The following is a 23,189-nucleotide window of genomic DNA, read 5'->3' on the forward strand; positions in this document are numbered from 1 at the left end:
TTGTGAGTTTGAACATGAAACTATGGTACTGTAAGGGTGTTGATTCATCTTTGTGTAGATCAGCTTGAAGAAGGTCATCTCCCACTTTCTTCTTGCTAATTCCTCTGACTTGCATTTGTTTACTTTAGTGACCCATTGTCCTGGAGGCATCATAGTTAGAGCAGATGTAGGTCTTACCAGGGAGCACCACAACAAAAGCTGTCTGTTGGAAGGATCTTTTTCTACAAATCTTGTTGGAAACCTCACTACTCAACTGATGTTCAGGGCAGCCCTCTGACTTGAATGTAATTGCTTGTATCATTCTCTTTTTTGTGAGGTGATTGCTTCTCTTTTCTGGAGACTTTCTTGCCCAAGCTAATGGTGAGGTGTTTTGTTGGAGTCTTGAATCACTTGTGTAACTCATTAAAAATTGCAAGAGAAACATCTGACTGGTGAGAATGCACCTTTGTTTGTGACCGGCTGTAAATAGCAGCTTAAGCAGTCTTGCTGCTTACTCACCTGTGTTTTTAATTGGAAATGGAGGTTTCCATCCAGCCAATGGTTATTACTGTGCAGTGGAGTATTTTAAACCATGCTACTTTTAGACTGAAAGCTTCTGTGTATGCGGTGTGTTACTGTGCTGCATAATATTGTTGAGCTCAACAGTAGCATGACTAAACAAAACCACACATTTTCATGTTCTCCATCTATTTGTGGGCTGTGATTCATTCTGGGCAATTTACTGAATAGGAGGAGGGGAGAAGGGGAATTTTAAAAGAGGAATTTACTGCAATATTTGTTTTACCCAATTGTACTTTCTCTTTTGCATGGGACCTAGGTGTAGGTGCTCTGAAAAAAATTCACTAATATATCTCTAAGTCTCTGAACAGGTTCAAGGATCTATCTCAGTCACTTTCTGTGTCTGGGGAAGTGTTACATTCTTTGGTCAATTATTCAAAAGCATCATAAGGAGTATACTGCCTTACAGAAAGGAAAGTTAGACATAGACAGGAGAATCCAGCCTGGCTCAGTGGCCCACCTTGCCAAAGTAAGCAAATAGCTAACAAGAGGTGTAGCTGAGATCAACTGTGAATAGAGCTACTGAGATAAATTGTGAATAAGACTTCTACATAACACACACTGTATTTGCCAAGCCACAGCAGAGGGAGGCAATGGAGGGAGTTTTATGTGTTTTTGTAGATAATTCTACTGTTTTCTGCCAGGAGATGAACACAAAACCAAGCTCCCCATGAAGTATTAAAAGCAAAGTGGAGTAGAGGTTTAACTGATATATATTGCACTAGCTATGATTACCTCACTTAAATGATGTCTTATTTCAGTAACTTTATTCAGTAACATTTATCAGTGCACCTTGAAATGTCTTTGCGCACTTCCATCTCTGTATTTTCAAGATCACTAAGAAAAAGCAAGGCAATTCTGTTCCTACAGGAGCAAGCAAAGATAAGAAAAGAGGTGTTCAGGGCTGGGGTTCTTGTCTTACCAGTCAGTGGAAGAGTATGGTCCAAAGCAAAGCACATCCATTCAGTGTTTTGGGAATAAGACCAGCTTTATGGCACTTCTAATTCTGAAAATGTTCTACCAGCAGATCCCTGAAAAGCAAATTGGAAAATCACTTCTGTCAAGCTCCTGAAGAATACTATGAGGAGACTTCAGATATCTCTGGCATTCTTCACCTAGTCAGCAAACAGGAAGTCTATTCAAAATGGTTCATTTCTGGGTCTTAATGAGAATCCCATTAGATTCAGCTCCATCATTTACAATGAAAAGGCTGCAGTTAACACACAAGTTAACATGTTTTCATTTCTCTCAATCATTTATGGCCATTTGTAGGCATAATTTGCCACACATGCAGACAGGATCATCTTTGTGTTTTTCTTGATGTTTGCTTTCTATTGCTGCAGACTGCAAAAATTTAGGAAAGAAATGAGCGATATTAGAAAGCCCCAGTGCAAGCTTAAAATGGCTCAGAGAGTTCTACTGGAATCCATCCAAGCCGAAGTCTCATTAGGAAGAAGAAGGGAAAAAGATTCTTTTGTTGTCCCTGTGATGAAATAACATTTTTTCAAAGTCTATTTATTTTATTATCACCTGAGAATGTGAATGATAGTCAGAGAAGTCATTAGAGAGCTCCCAGCTGGAGTAAAAGCAGTATGCTCCATTATGCCATGTCATAAGCCAACCATAAAAGCATTAACTAGAAGGTGAGCCCTAGGCTAGTACTGTGGAAACCTGCGTTTCATTCCTTGATGTGTCACAGGTTTGTTGGGACACCTCAAACAACTCATGCCATATACAGACCAGGGCTAACATGTACTTAACTCCATTGCAAACCTATGCAAAGGAAAATGGTGTGCGGTGGTATTGCTGTTTGTTTGGTATTTAAGTGGGTTCAAAATCCTGTTTATCAAGAGACCTGGAAATTATTTTATTATGAAATAATAAAAACTTTTTCTCAGTCTGCTAAAGGAGTTTGCTGAACGGAAGTATTTTTAAGGAGGAAAATGGTAACAGAGTTTCACTGAAGTGACTTCATTTAAGTGCTGAAATCCATAGTTCTGTCCCTGAAAGACCCTGGTGTTTTCCTGGGGGCATGAGGGCAGGCAAGGCAGCAGTCCAGCTGTAGGTCCAGTCTTACTGTACTTTGAGTGAATTTGTTAACACATCACTGGTGCAGTTCTCCAGCTTTGCATCACAGCGATGCACAAGTGTGAAATTGGAGGAAGAGTTTTCTGCAGTGTTTCCCCTCCCTTTTCAGCCGTTTAGCTCAGCAGCTTCGAACCCAGTACAGGAGCTTGTGTGTGATGTCTGCTGTAAGATGTAGCAGTTGTGCAGTGTATCAGTTGGTTGCTTCTGCATTAGAGACCTGGGAAGAGCATGATAGTAACTTGCTGTCTTGATCTGGTAGGTATTAGCATGTCTGATACTTTTGCATCAAAACCAAATCCATTCCCGTTGTTTCAGGGTGGCTAGAAAGGGAACTGGGGTTTTATTTATCATATATTTCGAAGACTGTCTGGTGCTGTATTAATTTCCTAAGGTAAAGTGACAAAACAGTAATTTTTCATTATGAATCAGCTATCCATGAAAGATTGGATTTAGGTCGGAATTTATTACTGTACAGAACTGAAGCCAATATTTAACATAATGTCAGCTATCTTGATATTAGAGAATTTTAATGGCTGTGCAATTTTATTCAATGATGAAGTTATTTCAGTTGTGTAGTATATGTCTAGGCGATTTGATGTGCAAAGCCTTGAGATGAAAATTGGATAAACATGGAATAAGGTGATTGATTGGTGGAAGGCTGCAATAATGTCTGCCTTGATATACCTTTTATTGTTAAATTATTTATCTAATGCAATCTCCTATACTTTTAGGAGTCTTTAAGTTGGCATTAAATCGATGTTTAAATCTTCACAGTCAGAAAGGCCTCATAACTCAAGCTGATAAATATCTTCTAACATATCAGAAGGAATAATGATCCATCTTAATATCTAAAAGTAGGAAAGAAGCTATTCTTTCTATTTGCTATGAATCCCTGTAGGAGAAGTGAGCCATAAACCAGAAGAATTAAGATTAGGAGACAGAACTATTAGAAAGAAAACACACAGTGGTAGTTTTTCTAGGGAATTGAGAGCAAATTCTGTTTGCTTTGAAAGATGAGTGAAGATTTTCCTCAGGACTGAGCAGGATAGGGTGGGTTGACATTCACATGCTGAGTGGCTGCAGGGGGGGGGTGGGGCGCACACAAACCCTTCCAGAGGTCTGTGGGGTGGCTTGTTCCTGGAGGCAAAGAGAAGGACCACTGCTGCCTTGTCGGCCACGGCGTATCAGGTGTCTGCTCCAGATGGGTAATCCTACCTTTGCTGGCTTGTGCTCAGGGTATTAGAAGGTACCACCATGGATCCATGGTGGATCCACGGAATAGAAACACGTGGCCTTGGAAGAGCTGTAAACAAAACCCTGCAGGATGGCATTTGGATTTGTCCCTTGGAGCTAGTGGCTAAGACTAATCCCATGCCAGCGGCCACCAAAGCAGCCCGTGTTCTGTGAAACCCATGCTCTTCCCTGCACGGCCTTTTGCATATCTTCTCTTGCCCAGAGTTTGTCTAAATACAGAGTAACAATTTTTTATTGTCTAGTAAACAGTGTAGATAATTTGGGTTTTTTTTTCTCACCTACCAAGCGTTATATGGGAAGGGCCTGGATTATATATCTAGAAGGCCCGTAACAGGATGAGTAAACACAGCCACAGCTGAAGCTGCCCTTTTGCTGCCCGTGTACCAGTTTAAACATGAGAAAGAAATATTAAGCACAGTCAATAGGAAAAAAAAAAAAAAAGAATCCGCATTCAGAGGTAACTAAACCTAATGAAGAGTGAATGGGAAGCACAAGTTCCTTTCCTCCTTAAAGCCGGCAATATTGTTGAACAGTAATGCTGGAATCTTCCTCAAATATTATTTTTTGACGTGGAGATGGAAAAAATTACCTTATGGATAAATGGGATCTCCAAATGAATTTTTGTCTTCAAGCGTTACAAATCTATTTCAACCTACATCTAAAACTATTCATTTTTATGCAATAGCGTAAAGCTGCCCTAAGTAAACCTTCAGTACTTGCTGAGTTTGTCCAGAATTCAAGCAGAACATAAAAACCTTGCATCATCCCTGAATAATACATTTAAAAGCTGATGAAACATATTTCATCATTTGCATAAATCTTGAGTAGAAATTATTATGATTTGACAATTTTCATTATCTCAGCTGAGAACTGAAAAGGATAATTGTTAGCTGGCCTAAATTGGCAGCGCTTCATTTTGATAAAGCAGTGAACCTGACTGACCCTGCAGCTTTTCTAAAATGCCACCGTCTTCCTTTCAAACAGAATTTGCCTATGCTGAGGCAAAACATATTGGATCTTACCTTTCTTCAGATTAATTGGATTAAGCTAGACTGGAAATTGCGTAATACGGCACAGTAGGCATTTAGCATCCCTAAAACTTCAGGCTTCAAAGAGCAGTTTCCCTGGCAGTTCAGGCTCCCTACCTGGGCTTGTTTATTGCTTTGAACATGCAGACATACTTTTATGATTCATAATCATCTATAAAGAAATTCAACTGCTATTTTAAATGCTCTGTTGGGAAGGCTCAGTAGTTATTAATTAATAATGCATCAGTAAAGCAACAAAAAGGCAGGTAAAGATGCAGTTATAAGCATTGGCTGGTCTCTGCTGCCTTCAAAATTGTGTTTATGTCTTGTTTCCCCAGGGTTAGCTCATAAGTGCACGTTGACTCCAGGTTCTCCTCTTCATACTCCAGGCACTTTCTTTACAAAATACTGACTGATGCATGAATATGTCCATAATTAAAAGTAAATCACAATGCCTGTTAGCACGCTGGTGTGGGGTAAAAGGTATAGACTGACTCTTTAACATGATTTCAGTGCCAGAAACCTGTCAGGGACTCTTAAGAAGAGAACGTCAAAACACTCAGTAACATTTTTGAAATGCAGAAAATTTAAGCCTCAGTATAATAAGGAAAAAAACACCAAAATCTGCTTTGAATTGCTATTATATATGTTGCTGAAGAGAGTTAGCAGTTGAAGTGTGTACTTTAACTAATTAATGACATTCACAGGCAACAGGGTTACCGCTTTATTTCGGAGTCAGTGAGGATCAACATGGTGAAAGTCAGTGCAAACCTGGTGTAGGTGGTGTTAGAGTCAGGCCAGCTGAATGCTGCTGCTTTTGGAGAGAAAGGATGAACTATTTGGAGATTCCCGACACCCACTGCTGGCTCAGAGATGAGCTCTATTTAGCAATATTTTGTTCGCCTTTTACTTTCATGCTGATTACCACATTTGCAATACATTGTATTTTTGTGTGGTAATTGGTAATCTCGAAAACTTACTTGGTGTGCAAGATTTAGTATTAGTTCCTGCTGTCATGCTGACAAAGAATTAGCTTTTTGGACTCCATCATATGTTCTCAGCAGGCACATATATAATTAAAATGAGCACACGTTGGGTTTCATATTAACACTCAAATCACCTTTGGCAGAAGGTCTCTGCATTCTTTTGGGGTTCTGTGCTAGGGCAATGTAATTATAGTGTCAGGTGTAATTATTTTTAAATTTTATTTTTATTTTAAATGTTATTTTTAAATACATCTTCATTTAACCTAATATTAACCCTTTCCATACTAGTTGACTTTTAGATTTAGAAACTGACTTTGTTCTAATAAAAGGGTTGCCAGCAAACAGACGTTCTATTTTGGATGTTGTCTTCAACTCTGTGAAAGTTGTCCTGTTGAATGGTAAACATCGGGAATCATAAGGCATTGAATTAGTTTACATAAAGAGTCATTAAAAAATTAAAAGTACTTTTACATTAATGGAAAGATGGTGCTTACTGTGACAGTACGGTCAGGGTGGTAAGCAAACTGAGTTTTATTTTTACTTCACCTATTCTAAAATAATGTTCTGAAGTATTCTAAAATATTTCCTTCTGAAGAAATTTCTTGAAGTACCGCCTTAGAGGTACGTTTTCTCTGGTTTTTTTCTTTTAACATTGAAGTTTGGTGGTAATATTAAAACCTTCCATTTGACGATAAGCAGTACCATTAAATTGAATGTAAACATAGAAGGGGAAGGGATTGTTTAACAGGAATAACCTAGAATAGTTGAATAGTAACCTGGCTTTGATTAAAGCTTTTGTAAATTAGTTTTGAAGTTTTGCATGTTGGCATCTGGACCATGCTGCTAGTCATCCCGTTCAGTTTTTGGTACTCCTGTGGAGCAGCAGGGGGTTGGACTTGATGTTCCTTATGGGTCCCTTCCAACTCAAGGTATTCTGTGATTCTGTAATGTGAAAAAAAAAATACTTTTTCCTGACTCTAAAAATAAATACTCAAATTTATTAGATATGAAGACATTTCCACTACGCATTTTAAAGCCAGGTTACAGCAAAACCAACTGAGTTGTGAAGGGGAGGCATGGGCACGATCTACTAAGGAATCACAGCTTTGTCTGGGGAAGAATAGAAGTTGTGTACCGCTGAAGGCTCTTCCAGGCATCCTTAACAGGCCACTTTGGCCTGTATTTTTGACAGTATTAATCAGATCTACAGTCTTCCAGCACTTCAAGTGCATGTGGCGAGACACAGGTGCTCAGGTTGGTAGAGAGCAGTTTTCCAGCGGGAGGTGTCACTGAGGCACGAGGAGAAGGATCCTCAAAAATGCCTCGGTTGTTGTGGGGGCCAGGTGGTGAGCCCTGCCCTGTCAGTCTCACCAAGAAAGGGAGAGAGTGAGAGGTGTGCGTGTACGGATAAACAGATTGCCTTCTAGCAGTACAGCCTTAGGAATTAATATGAAGTGATTTTTTTTTTATCATTCTTTTAATGTCAAAATAAAGATATTGAAAATTAAATTATATTTGAAGGAAATTGCAGATCAGTTGTATTTGATTCTTTTAGCTGGAGTGGGGGATTGTTAAGGAAGCTCAAAGTTAATCTGCATTTCTATAGATCAAGAATTATTCAGAAGTGGAACATGAGCAAACTGAGCAGAATTTGGTTCAGACATGCTAATTCTCTTTTGATACTAATTTTACACTGTTGATTCTCCATTGATTTCAGATGAGTGACTTCTGCTGCATAGCAGGAGATGGATTGAAATGAATTTAGCAGATGAACTGAAAAAAGTTATGTTGCTACTACGTATTAACTAACTCCTTGCCTTAAAAAGTATTATCTATCTTTAGCTACAACTAAAAATAATCTTTGGGGGGTTTTAGCTTTTAAGCTGCGAGAAGGATGAGTTCCTGATCATCCACAGCCACACAGAAGTGTTGGCAGCAGCAGTTGTGATAGTAATTGGAGACCTTGCTATAACTGGAGACCTCACCGACTGCTGATGCTCCAGTGCTGACTTTGTACCTTTCTGTAGTTGAGGTGCTAGCATTAAGATCCTTACTAATCCTACCCTTGCAGATAGTAAAATATGTAACTATTTTTGCAACAAATCTATTGAGGGTTTTTCCCCTGTCTGTCTTTCCCTCTTCATCCTCCTCTTCCTGAGGATGCTCGAGTATCAGTTATGAGAAGGGCTGGCTTAACCTGCTCTAGTGCTGATGTAGTTGCTGTCACGCTGGTGCTACATGTCTGAGGGCTGCGGAGCACTTGCTCTTTCGTCCAGGAGCCTGCAGTTAATGGCAAGCTTTAACCAACTGACAGCCAGGGAGTCTTTCAGTTGTTACTGCTATGCTCTGCCAGTACTTCATGTTTTCCCTGGTCTCCTTTTTAAATAAACATGTCGTTTTACAATCTGTGAGATGTTTCTTGCGTTTCACACTTTTTTGTCTCTTAAATTAGTTTTGCTTAGCAGTTTTGCTGCCAGTTGATATTTTTATGCCCTGCTATACCATAAAACCCAAGTTGTGAATGAATTTGTTTAGTCTGGGGCTTCACATCTTTTTAGAGAAGGAGCTGAATTACATCTGAACACAAGCTTTTTTTTTTTTTTTTTTTTTTTTTTAAGCCTTCCCTTGTGTTAGAGGTGGTCAAATACCTTGTGTATGAGTGAGCAGGTCGCAGGAAAAAAACAATTATATTGGAAGCCAATGTTACTGAATTACATCTAGAGCATCAAAACATTTTTTAGTGCTTGCTTTACCTAATTAAAATGCGTAACTGCTTGAACGTGTGCCGTCTCATAGTACACTGCACCGTTAAGTTGTTCCTAGAGATCCACGCTAATACATGATGCTCACTTCTGCCAAACTCCCTGAATTCAGTGGTGTGGGATAAGCTGCATGCAAGCAGAGCCTCCGGGAAGCCAAGGTCCTGCTAAAACCTTGACAGCACATGGGTGGCAGCGTTGGAAGGGCAGGATCAGTCACAACCACAGTAAATGACAAGCACCTGCTGCCAAATTTAGTGCCTCTGACTGCTAACATGAAGTGGAGAGTTGCAGAATGGGAAGGCAGACTCTGAGGAGCAGACCTATAATAATTTTAGAAATAGTATCTGTTGCTATTTTTGTCTGTAAAAGGTCAGCATTATTTTTTTATCTTAAACTTTGCACAAATATTCATATTTTGCAGTATAGAGTCGAACTCTTCTACAAGTTACTGTTTAAGCAGCTCCTTCACATCCAAGAGCATCATAGCCTTGTTAAAATCTGAGAAAATTTTTATAACTCTGGTTTATAAATTATGGTATTATTGCAAGAATGTATTTCACATAGAAATTCTCCCCAGATGCTTTTAACAGCAGTCAGTAACTTATTTAGTCAATAAAATGACATTTTCTGCACATTAGGGTTTTTTACCAGCAAAACTGAAATGTCTAGTGAAATACAGAAAAGTCACTTTATTTTGCTTTTGTTGAACATTTTCCATTGCCAGCAATTTGATTTTCCTTTGTTTTCCTCTAGTGGTATGTTAATGGGATCTTTTTATACTGTGATGGAGTAATGGAGTGAAAGTCCTTTATTTTAGCAACAAGACTACACTGTTCCTTTCTATTCTTTGCCTATAAATGCAAGTGTGAATATACATCCTTGTGAAAACCAATCCAAATAATTTTCATGGGAACATTTATAAAATCAAGCGCAGTTAGTGAGTAGTAATTTGTTCCTTGCTTGCAAAAATATTGCGTTAGGAATTGTTTTCCCTGCTGGCTCAAAGGGATGAATGTTAGAAGGCTAGCGTCCATACCCACCTACTAAGGCTGTAGTTCGCTTACTCATACTAGTGATGTTTGTAAGTAACTACTATTCAGGTGTGAAATGGGGAGTTAAATGATGTCTTCAGCTTCTCATACATATTCAATTAAAATACATTTATGAATAAAAGAGATTTATCTAATATCTAAAATCTCTCTTCCGAGTGGTGAACTTGCTTTTGAAATTCCCGGGAATGCTCACCCAGACTATGTGTTTGGGCAAACTAATGCAGTTTGCAGGGCTGGAGTCAGCCTGTTGGAGGGCAGGGTTGGGGTGTATTTGCAGTGGCGGGTGGAAGCAGGCTGGAAAGCAGGGAAGGCATTTAGCAGCTGTCTTGTAAACGGATGTTCCACCCGATCACAATGAAGCACGGAATTCAAGATATGATTTTTCAAGGCACCCTAATTGGATTAGAGGGATTGTACTAAAGATATGTTGGCTATGTAATGTTTAGAGGATTAATGCCTGATGATTTTTTTTCTTAAGCCATCTTTACTAATCCTTCTTGATCAGAAGCAGCTTCTGGAAAGCATTCCAGCCAGGAAGGAGAGCCCGGTCCTACCTTTCCCGTTTCCAGGAAAAGAGATGTAGGTTGTAATACACGGTGCACAGACCAGAATTCTCCATTTTAATTTGATCCGGAGTGCTTATTGTCACCAGTGCTTGCTTTTTCTAAAAGTGCACTTATTTACCTCCTGAACATTTTCCATGTTAATGAACATTTTTGCAATATAAGGGTGGCCCATGCAAGAATTAACATCCGTTTTCCTGCGTTTTGACCTGTCCGTATATGTTAAAGTCTAGCTGAAGTAGTGTGGTGTTATTTATTGCTAAAATGTTATTGTAAGTTAGCATACCATATGAGTAATATTTCGATGTCTGCCAAAGGAACCAGTGTTACTTGCTTACAGTAAAATCTATTTGCTGTTGGAAATGTCATAATTATTTTGCATTCCTCTGTCTGAGAAGTAATATGCTAGGAGAAGATTGGTTCTCTTTTTCTTCGGTGTTGGGTAAAATTATTCACACTCATCCTTTAGTATACATAGTAGTAAGCTTGCTTGAAGTACAAGAGCAGATCAGTGATAAGATAACTCGTGTTATATTCAGATGGACAAATGAGAAGTACTTTATATAGTGATTGTGCGGTAGGCAAGGTAAGGTTATGTACTTGTTTAGAAACTTCAATTACATAGAGTTAGCTCATTTAATGCACATAATACAGAGAAAAGTAAAATGATCGTATAGATCAATGTCAATATTAAGGGAAGGCGTGGATCTTTGAAAAGTATGTAGTGCTCTAATTCCTGTCTAATGGTTCTCACTTCTGCTCATCAAAAGGACTTTGTGGCCTGAGGAGCCTTAAGCAGTGGGTGACAAACTGGGGAGCTTTAAGCAAGGAGACTGGACATGTCCTGGTCTTGGTGGGAGCGCCAGTGGAGCTGAGCCCTGCGATCTGCAGAGCTGGAAGTGAATCTGCGAACACTGGAGCTCATGTCCCTGTATAGTGCTGGTTTTGCTGACCAGAGATAACAAGAAATCACTGGTGCTGCAGAGAAAAGCCTGCAGAAACTGACTGGTCAGGCTTCTGCAGCTCGTTCATGGGAGGGATTTACTTTGGGTCGTTTGGGAAAACCATGTTTACCTGTATCCTTTGACATAAAGGATGTTTGACAAGAGCTATGGTTATGTGTCAGCACGCTTGCTGAAAAATCTATACTCTGAATGCAGAAACTGCATGTGTTTCTGTGGGAAGGTAGATTTTTAGGTGTGGCACTTTGGTTTAAGTATTTCAATTCCAGGTATGTCTTAAATAACCTACCAGTATATACAGTGTGTGTATATACACACAAGGCATATATATGTATTTATGGTACCTGCACATACATGAATCTGATGTCTCACGCATCTTTTATTGTCACAGTGTGAGATTCTTCGAAGTGTTCAGCTATGTCCCAGCCCTGCAGCTTTTGAAATCCATATAGCTTAACCCAAAGGGATGAGGAGGAAGCAAAGCCTGACAGCTTTGGAGTGAATCTGCCCAGACATGTGCTGTTTATCTTTTCTTCTCTCTTTTGATTCTGTTGTGAAATTTGTATTAATTTAACTTGTAGTGCAACTAGTTTCAGCTAAAAGGTAAGGCTAAACTTTCGTATTTTACAGCACATGGACACAAGGCAGAGGTTTGTGGGCTTATTTTTGCTTTTGCTACTGTCAGTTTTTATTCTCAGTGCCTAACTAGTCCCCTTCAAACTAGCTACGTAAAATACCTGTGAAAATCTTGACTTTTTTGGTCTGTTTCCAACATTATGTCTGTAATTGTTTCGGGCACAGAATAAAGGTGCACTCTGTCCTTCCAATTCTGCATTCAAAAAATAGGAGACAGATGTAATGGGAACCTCAAAGGAAGGATTAATTTTGAGTTAGCAAACCAGGTCCTGGTATGGTATAAATTAACTTGATCCTGGCCTTACACCAACTGATTATAATGATTAACTGTTCATTTCTTAAGAATATCTGGGGAAAATGCACTTTACATAGGACTTGAAAGATGACAGCACAGTAAAACAGAATGGGAAGGCATTGATCAGGCAGGTAACAAACATGCTTTTATCTACCTATTCATTTCTTCGTAGTCTCAGCAGTACATAAATATCTCCTGGGAGGTTATGTGAAGTAGAGACTTATTTTAACTATGTAATTGCTTATGTTTTCACTCCTTATTGATTATTCGTGCTGTGAGCATGACAGGAAGAGATGGAGTAAAGGTTACGGATGTGCCAGTCTCCAGACACCCTGCAAAAAAGAAACAGGCACTGGAATCAGCAAAGGCTGTTTCAAATGCTAATTTGAGGCATAAGCCTTGATAGAGCTCTGTCACTATTATGCTTGGGATTTGAAATGTTGATATTGTTACTTTCTTGTTTAATGTATGCCTTGGTTGCTCTGTAGTGACTGGTTGGCTTTCAAGTTTCTGTTCCTTGAAGGATTAAACTTGCTGATGAATTGAGGTGGAAGAAGAAAACTGAACTGAACTAAGGACATTTTCTATGTTTTCTTGTCCTGCACAAGCAATCTAAAGGCTTCTCCAGCAAGGAAGGGAGCAAAGTGCTTCAGTGTAGAGAAGAGCTGACTCTGAAGCCCAGTGTTGGTTTGGGCATGAATGGTGCTGAGCCTGGCATTGGTGTCCAGGTTAGGTTGTAATCCATCTGCAGCCAGAAGGCTGGCATCCTCTGGTGTGTAATTGAGGCCACCTAAATCAGTAGTTGATTGTCTGATTTAGGTGCCCTTAGGGTAAACTGCAGGACCTGGGAGCACCTCTGGGCTGCCATCACCCATGTCCCCAGGGAACAGCTTATGGTACCAAGAGGAGACTGATGTACATGTGGTCCACCACTATTGCTTCAGAGAAACCCGAGTCTATCAGCAGAAAGGGGCCTGGTTGCCACTCTGAGCAATTCTGCCATCGCTAGAAGAGCCTCTGGAGATTCCTTCTGTCTCCACAGACAGTTTGGAGAGTCTGATGTGTTAAATTAGGCACCTAATTATGTTGTGTGAAGCTCACCACTGTCACTGATCCGGAGGGGCAGGGGACTGCAGGCAGCTCGGTGCCAGCAGCCCTGTGGGGGCTCTGCAGGAAGGATGGGTGGGTGGGCAGTCACCCACAGCACACACCAGCTGAACAAGCTGCCCAGAGGGACCGGGGACTTTCCAGCGCTGCAGTCTCATTTTTGTAGAAGTCAGAGTGCTGTAGCTGTGTCCAGAAAATGCAAATAGTTGATGAGGTTTTATAAATGCTTCAGTTTGTGTCATCAGTTTTCTTGGGAGTGGTGCTATGACTTATCTTGTCTGACAAATTCCTGTTCTCATCAGTTTTGGACTGTTGAAAGGAGCATCCTTAGCAACAATCAGTGGTGGGTGAGGTATCTAAACACATACCTCATCTCAACCCTTTCACCGCCTGTTTGTGTTTTTGTTTTGGGTTGGGTTTTTTGCCTTTTTGTTTTTGCCTGTAACCTCTCCCCTCCTCACCAGCACAAGGTTTCCCTGACACTAGTCACGTTGCTGCGTAAAGACAAGACTGGGTTTTTTCTTTTGTCTTGGGTGCATTGTCACAGAACTGGCACTTTCAGGAATTACTGCTGTTTAGTTGATTAGCTGGTTGGTCTCCACAAGCTTGGACTCTGGGCTGGGGGACCCTCTCTGAACGGGCTGCTGGTCAGCCCTGAGAACCAAAAATCTCTTATTAGAGTATTTTCTTAGGGCTTTAATGGTACAAGTACCTGTAAATAGTGTTCTTTCTCTCTTTTTTTTTTTTTTTTTTTTTTTTTTTTTGTGGTTTCCAAGAGTGCAGTCTAACCAAGGTGCAAAAGGAATGAATAGTGTTTGCAAGGAATGTTTTGTCTGTTGTTGGGTCTGCTTTCTGTTAGGTCTCTAAAGTCCAGTAATGTCACTGAATATAGTAAAAATAACCTAATGCTCACTTAGAAGGCATTTTGTATTCACCCTAATAACACTGATCATTATGCACTAATTGGCTGTTAATTGATATGATAAATATTATTATTAGGAAATTCATTCTAATTCAACATTAATTAAGTTACTGTTGCTTTTGAGTGTTATTTATTTATTCATGAGAGTCAGTGGGAAAAGGAAGAAAATGCTTGGCTAACACACTCCAGCAAAACTACAAATAATTGAGATTTGTCTCCTAGGAATGCTACCATTTTCATAATTAGAATAGTCAGAAAAGCAAGCTTGTTACTGAGACATTGGCCTGCCTAGATAAGTATTGTAATAAATTAAGTTTAGTGTGTGTTGCAAGTGCAGTGTAGCGGTATCTGGTAATTAGTTGGTCATTTGCAAATCATAAAAATGGCTTCAGTAACTACTTGAGACCGACCGCAAGATAGAACAAAGTTTTTGTTGGCAGTAGGGCAGGCTGCTTCAAACCAAATGCTCCCGGTTTTGTTTGAAATCCGGTGGATATAAATGCGGTGTCGCAGCACATATACGTGTACACGTACACATAACCTGAAGTTCTGTACCAAGACTGATTTCAAACAGTCCTTTTTTTATCCCAGGTGTTTTCATGGGGTTTATGATACAAAAGATTTCTGTCTCTCTTCTCAAGGTTCTTACATTTTTTTCATTTACAATGAATCCTGCAAGTCATGTAAAAAAGTCCACAAAGTTTTCTGGTGCGGGGTATCTTTCTGGATTTGCTTAGCAGATGATGGTTGCCCCAGTGGGTTGTTGAGTGAGTCTTGGAAGTGGTACATGTAGCACGAATGTTAAACAGCTGTAATGGAAGGATTACAAAGCTGAGATGGAAATGTTTACTTTCAGATTCCAAAACAAAATATTATCTTCCCTCCTCCTTGGGAAAAGACAGAAACAATTCATCTTCTTACGATTCAGCTGTGAATATGAAGCAGTACTACATGTGTCCTCTATCTTCCTACCTTCCTTCTTCCGTGCACTTGATTTTTCTGTTCATAGACAAGGTAGAAATCTCTCCAGCACAGGGGTTGGGTTGCAGCAGAACTCAACCTATATCCATAATGATAGTGAGTTTTGCTTTTCATGTAAGTTCTGCAGGGATGCAGAGCTGCTTATCAGTTCACAAATGGTAGAGAAACTTCCAGTGATCTCCTGAAGGGAATATTGTCCCGCTGTAAGGCAGTGGCTCTTCTCGACTGCCCTGAGTTTATACTGTCACCCTCTGAAATGATTAAAGCAGATTCAAAATGCCCACGTCAGCAGCAACTTCGTTCCAAGCCAGGGCTTCTGCTCAGCATGGAAAGAACATTACTGAAACCTACCTCTTAAATGTTAAATGGACTAGCCATTGAGTGCTTGTAAATTATGTCTCACTGCTTCCCGCCTACCTTGCATTGATTTTTGCTTATGGCTTACTTGATCATATTAACTTAGAGAGGGTCATAAATTGCTTCTGTAATTAATGGTAGAGTCCAAGAATGAAAAATAGTAGAGAGAGGTTGTTGAAATAAAGTATTACTGCAAAAAAAATTGAATATCCACTTTTCAATAGCAGCATGATTTCTGAAATTTTATCCAAAGTGCTCAACCCTAACTCACAGATAGAAAGTACGGCTAACAGCAGTTTTAAGGAAACCTGTGTAACATAACTAGCAACAATTTCATTCTGTAAACCTTAAGCATCCCTCTCAAACACCTGTGCCCCATGGACAGTTGCATGATGATCTTCTTAGCTGATTTCACCTCTCCTACTTTGCTGAGCAAGTTAAAACCCACTAAAAGAAGCCACACATACGACTGGTCAAGTTAATTATCTTCTTCAGGAGCTTGGTTTGTGAAACCCAGTCCCTCTTCGACCTCAGCGGTAGATGTGCTTGGTCCAGCGGGCGTGCTGAGGTGCTGATCCCTGGAATGCTGAACGCCATCAGCTCCTGCTGCTTCTCTGAGGCACAGGGAAGCAGACAGTGGCCTTGCAGCAAGCAGGATGAGTCCCGACACACAGAGCTCTGCGCAGCTCGTTGGCTCTCAGTGTACATATTCACCAAAGTTGCATATGCTGCTCAGCCTGCTTTTTGGTGAATAGCCTTATTTGCCAGAGGATTCTCTTACACTGGGAATAGACCAGTGGGCATTTTATAGATAAATAGTAATAATAACTTTAAAATAAAATAAAAATCAGTGCTCACCTAAAATCTTTTCTTTCACTAAAAACATCCACAGGAGCCACCATGGAAACAAATGAATCATTTCCTAGGCTGGAGGTGAAAATTAGCATCTCAAAGTTGGGATTAATGTTTCTGAAGATAGTTTTCTGGATTCTGGCATAGGAGAAATTGCTTTTTCATCTAAGTATGATTAACACATGCTGTGCTTTAGGAGTTACCTCACCTGCACAAGGTATCTTTGCTGGAGGGTACTGCAGCAAGACAGAACATCCTCTCTCGAGCAAATGAGGCACTTGCTGTGATGGATCATTGGACCTTAACTCCAGCAAGAGTTCTGGCTAGGTCCAGACAAATGTTGGTGTTACCAAGCCCTCAGACAAAGACTTCTCCTCAGGTCCTGGTGGCTTCCAGGTAGATTGTTCAGAGAAGTTCATTGTTGTTTTTATAGAATTCCAAACTACTTCTATGACTGTCACAAAAAAATGGGTTTTCTAAATTAAGGAATGTTGTTTTGAGGTTTGGGTTTTTTTTTTTTTTGAGTTTGCGCACCATTTGAACAAGGCAAAACTGGTTTTGCTCTAAGCAAAATGGAAAACATTTTCAGACAAAAGCCAAGCCTGGAAATTTTCAGCCTGCTGTGCCGTTACGAGTTGTGAAGATTTGAAAAGGACAAGTTTATAGTGGAAGTCAGAGTTTGGCAACTACCACTCAGCTGGCTGTTGCAGAAATGGTCCCGCTGAAGGGATGGGGCTGCTCCTGTGAGTTTAAGTAGGGACTGCAGAGCTCTGCCTCTTCAAAGTGATTATGGCTAGTACTTCTTGCAGTAATGACAGGGCTTCTGATTGCGTTTATGGATGTAATAGCAATAAATAGTGTGCTGAACTACACAGCAATAACTCTTCTGATGTTCTCTGCCCACTGATTCATGCTATCAGGGCAGGGTATACACATAGAGCTGTGTTCAGATGAAGTCAGCAGCATCCAGGTATCTCTGCGCAGAGGAATTCTGTTGAACAGCCAGCATAATACCAAGCTGAGAACAGAAGCTGATGGATTGATTTACAAAAAATAATACGGCTTACAAAATTCATTAAAAGATTGCTTCATGCTGCTAGAGAAGTCTGATGATCTCATTAATTAGCAATAGAAGTAAAAGATTAGCAGGTTGGCTCAGTGATCTTGGTGGATGATTGAGCATAATGTGGCACTACAACAAATATGAAATGATTGCACTATGTTTATTATCCTGGCATTTAGTAATACTGCAATAGCTGAAGATTAAACTCTTGATTATGACTATTGATTTCTCTGAGCGCTAGAAAGTGCAAGCTGAAACTGCGGTAGTGCTGAGGTTCTCCTATTACTTGAGAAATAGGTCCAGGTTTTCCTGCTAGCATATGTTGATGCCAGTCCTGGCACACTATGAGCAGGAAGCCAGAAGGGCAACTTCTGCTTTTCTCAGAAGTTTGTGAAAGGCGTTTAGTCACAGAGCAAAACACCAGGTTTGTTTTCAGTATAGGATAGCAAAATAAACACACTATGATACAAAAGCAATAGCAAAATAAACACACTTCGATACAAAGGCTAGAAAATGTGTGTTATGAGCTGGGTGAGCACTGGCATGTCTGCTGAGGTTCCGTGTGGCAGTTTCTCCGAAGCAAGGCAGTATGAGAAGTCGCTCATTTATCCATCATTTCCATTGCGTAACGGAACTGCGAACTTTGAGGAAGTTTAAGGACAAGTCTTGCTGCTTCCAGGCCAGAGCTGCTATTTGGTCTGTGCCAGAGGGCCATAAAGAAGGCACTCCGTTCCCTCTCCACACTCACCTATAGGCAAAGCGATTTCCGAGGCTAGAGCCGTGCTCATAAGATGTAACTGTAACATAATATTCTTCACAGGTTTTGTTTTACCTTGTATTAACATTGTGGGCTTTTTATTACATTTCACAGAACGCCGGTCTGTGCAAATTATCTTAGAAAAAGGGAATTCCCTAACAAATAGGAAAGTTCACTCGACAGGCAGTGCCCACACTCTGAGGAGCTTTCTAGGTGGGATGGGGTACAGCTGCAGTCCCACTGAGACTGCACCAAGGGACCAGTGCAGGAGGAGGGAGGAGGAGAATGGGAATTCTCTTGTGTTGGCCTGACTCGTTTTTCTTGGAAGGGCGGGTGGTGGCACATGTTAGTGAAGGCAGAGTAGGGGGAGCTGCCTGTGACTCCTCTGCACCTGGTGGGCAAGGAGGAGAAGAGTGAACAGAGGTGAAAATATGGTCAGGGGCTGCTTGGGGCCAGGGAGAGAAATGTGATCTTGGCAGCTGTTTTTTGTAACTGGAGTGACTGGGGCTGGAGGCCACTTGAATTAGCACTCTGAGCGAGCTTTAGTGCATGTGGCAAATGGCAATAGAGTGATGGCACTAAAGTAGCCATCAAATGCAAGTGCTGCCTTAAAATCCATCTAGATTTGTAGCGCTGCTGAATGGTATGATGTTAAGTGAAATCATCTGATGCACCTTCAGTCCTAACACTGAGAAGATGTGCTCCTACATGAGAGGCAAGTCATTAATATGCAGGTATTAACATGATGTGCAAGACTTTGGTACGCACAAGTTTTATAGAAATGCAGTAGCTAGAGCTATTCAGATCTTGACATAGTTCATACAGCTCTGAAACCCTACTGTATTTTTTAGTAAGCAGGTACTCAAGTGAAGGTTTCCTACCAATTTAGTCTTATTTGCAAACCAGGGTGGTTCTTTATCAACAGAGTAGTCTGCAAAATAGAGGGTGCTAATCAGCCACGGGCTAAACCTAAGGAAGTAACAGCATAGGGCAGAAGTAGCAGATATCCTGCCAGATGGAAAAAAATACAGCGTTCTTACCTTCGTGAAATTCCAGGCAGCCAAGAATGGGATTAGATTAAAGAAGCCATAATAGTATTCAGGTGGAAAATGGGACTATAAAAACCTAAACCTAAAAGAGAGTGAAGAAGTGAGCACGTGGAAAAGAGGTTAGAGTAGGAAAATAGCAGAGAGTAAAATAAGTCACTACAGGAATTTATTAGAGAAACCCAATGAAGTGAGGTGGCATTTCAGGTGAAAATTCAAGAGGATTTTGTTCTCAGTAGTTGCTAGATAAATGATAGTGTGGGTATTGAAAGCAAGTTAGTTTAAAATAAAAGACCCACAATATGACTATTTTAAAGTCCCCTAACCTTCTACGTATCATTGCAGAAAACCACTAATTTCAGAAGAGAGGTATCAAAAAATATAATGAAAACCACTAAAATTTTTTTAGTCCATTGATGGAACATAATCAGCTTCAAATAAAAGCAGTTTAAAAGAAAAATGGGTTGTTTTAGCCATTACAATTGCCCTTCATTTCCCTGTCAGTTCTTGCAGGCACCTTTTTCTTTCCCAGTCCCTTTCTGTCCCTGTTGCTGTGCAAAAGCCCTAAGCACACGCATGGGGAAGCCCATCAGCTATGTGGGAGAAACAGGTAGGACAGAGCATAGGCAAATGGCCATAATAAACAAACTGAAAATGATAGAAGTAATTAAATTTAAGCTTTTTCCTAATCTTTTAATGCTGTTCATCTGACTCTGATTTGAATTAGTGGTGGAGGGTTTTTTTAAAGAAATCATTTAAGTTGTTTGTGTCCCATTTAAAGTTAAGGGTATCTCATGGGGCTGGAAATGTCCTGATGGGTAGCCTGAATACAGCTGGGGACAATAAAGTTGCATTAATTTATGAGCAATCCTACTGCAGATAGATGTTCCTTGAGGAGCTGCAGAGAGGTAAGGGTCTTTGGCATGGGGCAGGGCCGACTGTTAAACGTTTGGGTGCTTACCCGTGTTCATGCAGCCTTGTCCAGGTAGGGCTGCCAGGGGAGGACTGGCATGGCTGCTGCTCCTGGGGTGGTGACCCTGCAGGGTGGCAGAGGAGAGGGGTTCGATCTCGATGGGCATGCAGGCTGGTGCCACGCATGAGTTCTCGCTTCTCCTTAGAAAGTGCTTTTAAAGAAGGAGCCACGGTGAAATGTGTACTACTCTCTGCACCCCTGCCCTGTGGATACACTCAGAGATGTCCTGTGTTTTGTTTTTGAACAGGAAAAGCCAACAACAATGTACAGTGGGATGAGGACTCCGTAGAATACATGCCAGCCAACCCAGTCAGGATCGTATTTGTCTTGGTTGTTCATGGCAGAGCTTCTCGGCAGCTCCAACGCATGTTTAAGGCTATTTACCATAAAGACCATTTTTATTACATTCATGTTGACAAGGTAATATATCACTGGTTATAAATTGCCTGTCTTGCCATCTGTCAGTCTACCCATCTTTGTCATCTTCATCTTCTCTTTACCTCTGCTTCACAGAGTGCATGTCACTTTTTGTTTCTCCATCTTTTATACATTTGGAGCATCTTTTTTGTTTGGTTTTTTTTGTTTGTTTGTTTCTTGTTATCTTCTCTATGTAACAGCCTTCATTTCTCCTTATATGCCTATGAGTATCTATCCATGTCTGTTTGTTGTACATTTCATTAACAGTAATTGATAAGTTGATGCAGACTGACAGTGGTGGCCCACTGGATGGAGAGCTGACCCGAGGTCCCCTGGGCAAGTTACTTTACTTCACACTGTAAAAGGGAGGTAGTAACAGTCACCTCCTTTATGAAAGCCTTTTGGGATCTACTGTTGACAAATGATAAGTAAGAGGTAGTTACTTTGATTAGTTGTTGTAATAAAAAGAATTAAGCAGAGGTGTCTCTACATTTCCAAATTAGCATTTAGCAAAAGAAGGTTGTGCGCCACACCAAGTGAGGGTAAAGCAATGGCAATGCTCAGTGAGTCAAGAAGTAGAGTTGGTGGTTAGTGAATACAGGGAGGGACAAGTATGGACAGAGTAACTTGAATATGTTACTTTTTTCTCCTGTAAAGCGATCCAATTACTTGCACCGGCAAGTGCTCCAGTTTGCTGACCGGTACCCAAATGTGAGAGTCACTTCTTGGAGAATGGCAACTATCTGGGGAGGAGCAAGTCTTCTGTCCACCTACCTGCGGACCATGAGGGACTTAATGGAGATGAATGACTGGCCATGGGATTTCTTCATTAACCTCAGTGCTGCTGACTACCCAATCAGGTACAATGAGTATTTTAAGAATGTACATGTTTTTTTCCTATTGGAAATATGTATTGAAGGATACAAGGGATGACATGTCCGTGCTGTGCTGCAAGCAGCAGAGGTCAGAGGGGCAGTTTTTTCTGTCTTACAGCAGAATGCTCTTCTTGGTGATGCTAGTGTCTGACAGCCAAACTTTAGCCAAGGAGACAGTCACCTTGCTGTATCTCGTGTGTCTGCCGCTTACCTGGGAGGGACTGCAGCTCTGAGCAGGCTAGCAGCACTGGTTCTTCACTTCTACTGTGGGAGCAGGGGCTGCTCTATTTAGTTGCTGTTTCCAGCAAAGGGCACCTACAAGAGAGGATGAGTAAAGTAGCAGGAAGTACTGGAGTTCAGCAAATGACCCCCAGGCATGGAGAGATTCTTCCCTCCCAGAGCTCTGATCAACAGTTTGATTTGATGTCTCAGGAACTATTGAAGATGCGAATATAGATTCATCTCCTCTTGCATTTTTTAGTACTTTTTCTGCAGAGGATAATGATAGTAGAAATGACGAATAAGTTGCTAGGAGTCAATTATGTCTTCAGCACCAGTCATTGCCTGAATATCTTTATTCAGATGGTGTCAGGCAAAGAACTTCACACACCGCCACATGACAAGGCTCATGATTTTAAGTGAAATTATATTCTTTCTGGATTTACATCACCCATGCCCCACAGCTGCATTCCATAAGTTTTACTATATTGTGCAAAAGTGGGTAGTCCCTACGAAAACCCACAAAACAAAACAAAAACGCAGAATACACACACACACAAAAAAAAAAAAAACCACCCCCCAAAAAAAAACCACCCCAAAAAAGACAACTCCAAAAAAACCCCCAAGCGTCCTTAAACTGTTGGGTTTAAGCTATGAGAATTATCAAGAAGAGGGAAAGAGGAAATTCTCCTTGTGACTTCTGTTTCCCTCTATGTTGAAATGAATTGATGAGAGGGGAAGTAAATTTTTTGGGCGATTTTCTGATGAGTGATGACATAACATGCTTTTAATACTCATAGAAAAGAAATATATTAGATGGTTTCACTGCCTTTCACTGATAAGGTTTCTGCAAGATCTCTCTCAAAGTATAGGTCCCTTCCTGAAGCTGCCACTCAGACAGAAATCCCCACTGAAGTGAAAAATGAAAAGAATCATGAGCGTACGCCTTAGGAGGGATTTTGTGAAAACTGACAAAAGGCTTTGTTGCTGGTTCCCATTTCTAAGCACTGTCAGTGAAATGCAACACACTCTGGGGAGAAAAGGGGAGAGCACAAGAGTCACAGAGATTGCATTGATATTGGAACATAGAGGTTTGAGTTAAATCTTGATATTTCATGTTGGACCCAATTTAAACGCTTCTGTTGTCCAACAGCAAAAGACCTAACAATTTTGACACGCTACCGTTGCTTGAAAGGGAGAGTATGTAGTTCTCTGTGTATCTCTTAAGTTTTGGGAAAAGCTAGTTTGTTATTCCCTGTCACTTTCCCGGTGAGGAATGCTGCACTGATGATAAAAACTAGACTAAATGGAAGACCATAAAGGAAGAGGTAGGTGATGACACTTGGAATCAAGTAAGATAAATTGTAGGAGGAATAAATGCTAAAGGTCTAGTATAATTATAAACTGGTTCCAGCAGATGTATCCAGTTATCCTTC

At 40.5% G+C, this 23,189-nt stretch overlaps 1 protein-coding gene across 3 annotated transcripts in view; it reads left to right on the plus strand.

Moving 5' to 3' along the window:
* XYLT1 (xylosyltransferase 1) overlaps positions 1-23,189 on the plus strand; it is a 202,621-nt gene that overhangs the window by 113,260 nt on the left and 66,172 nt on the right. For all 3 annotated transcript variants that reach the window (XM_056336295.1, XM_056336294.1, XM_056336296.1), the window contains 2 exons: positions 20,490-20,662; positions 21,317-21,519. In XM_056336295.1, coding sequence (XP_056192270.1) covers positions 20,490-20,662; positions 21,317-21,519 — 376 coding nt within the window. The remainder of the gene's footprint in view (positions 1-20,489; positions 20,663-21,316; positions 21,520-23,189) is intronic.

Source organism: Falco biarmicus, chromosome 4, assembly GCF_023638135.1.
Source record: "Falco biarmicus isolate bFalBia1 chromosome 4, bFalBia1.pri, whole genome shotgun sequence".
NCBI lineage: Eukaryota > Metazoa > Chordata > Aves > Falconiformes > Falconidae > Falco > Falco biarmicus.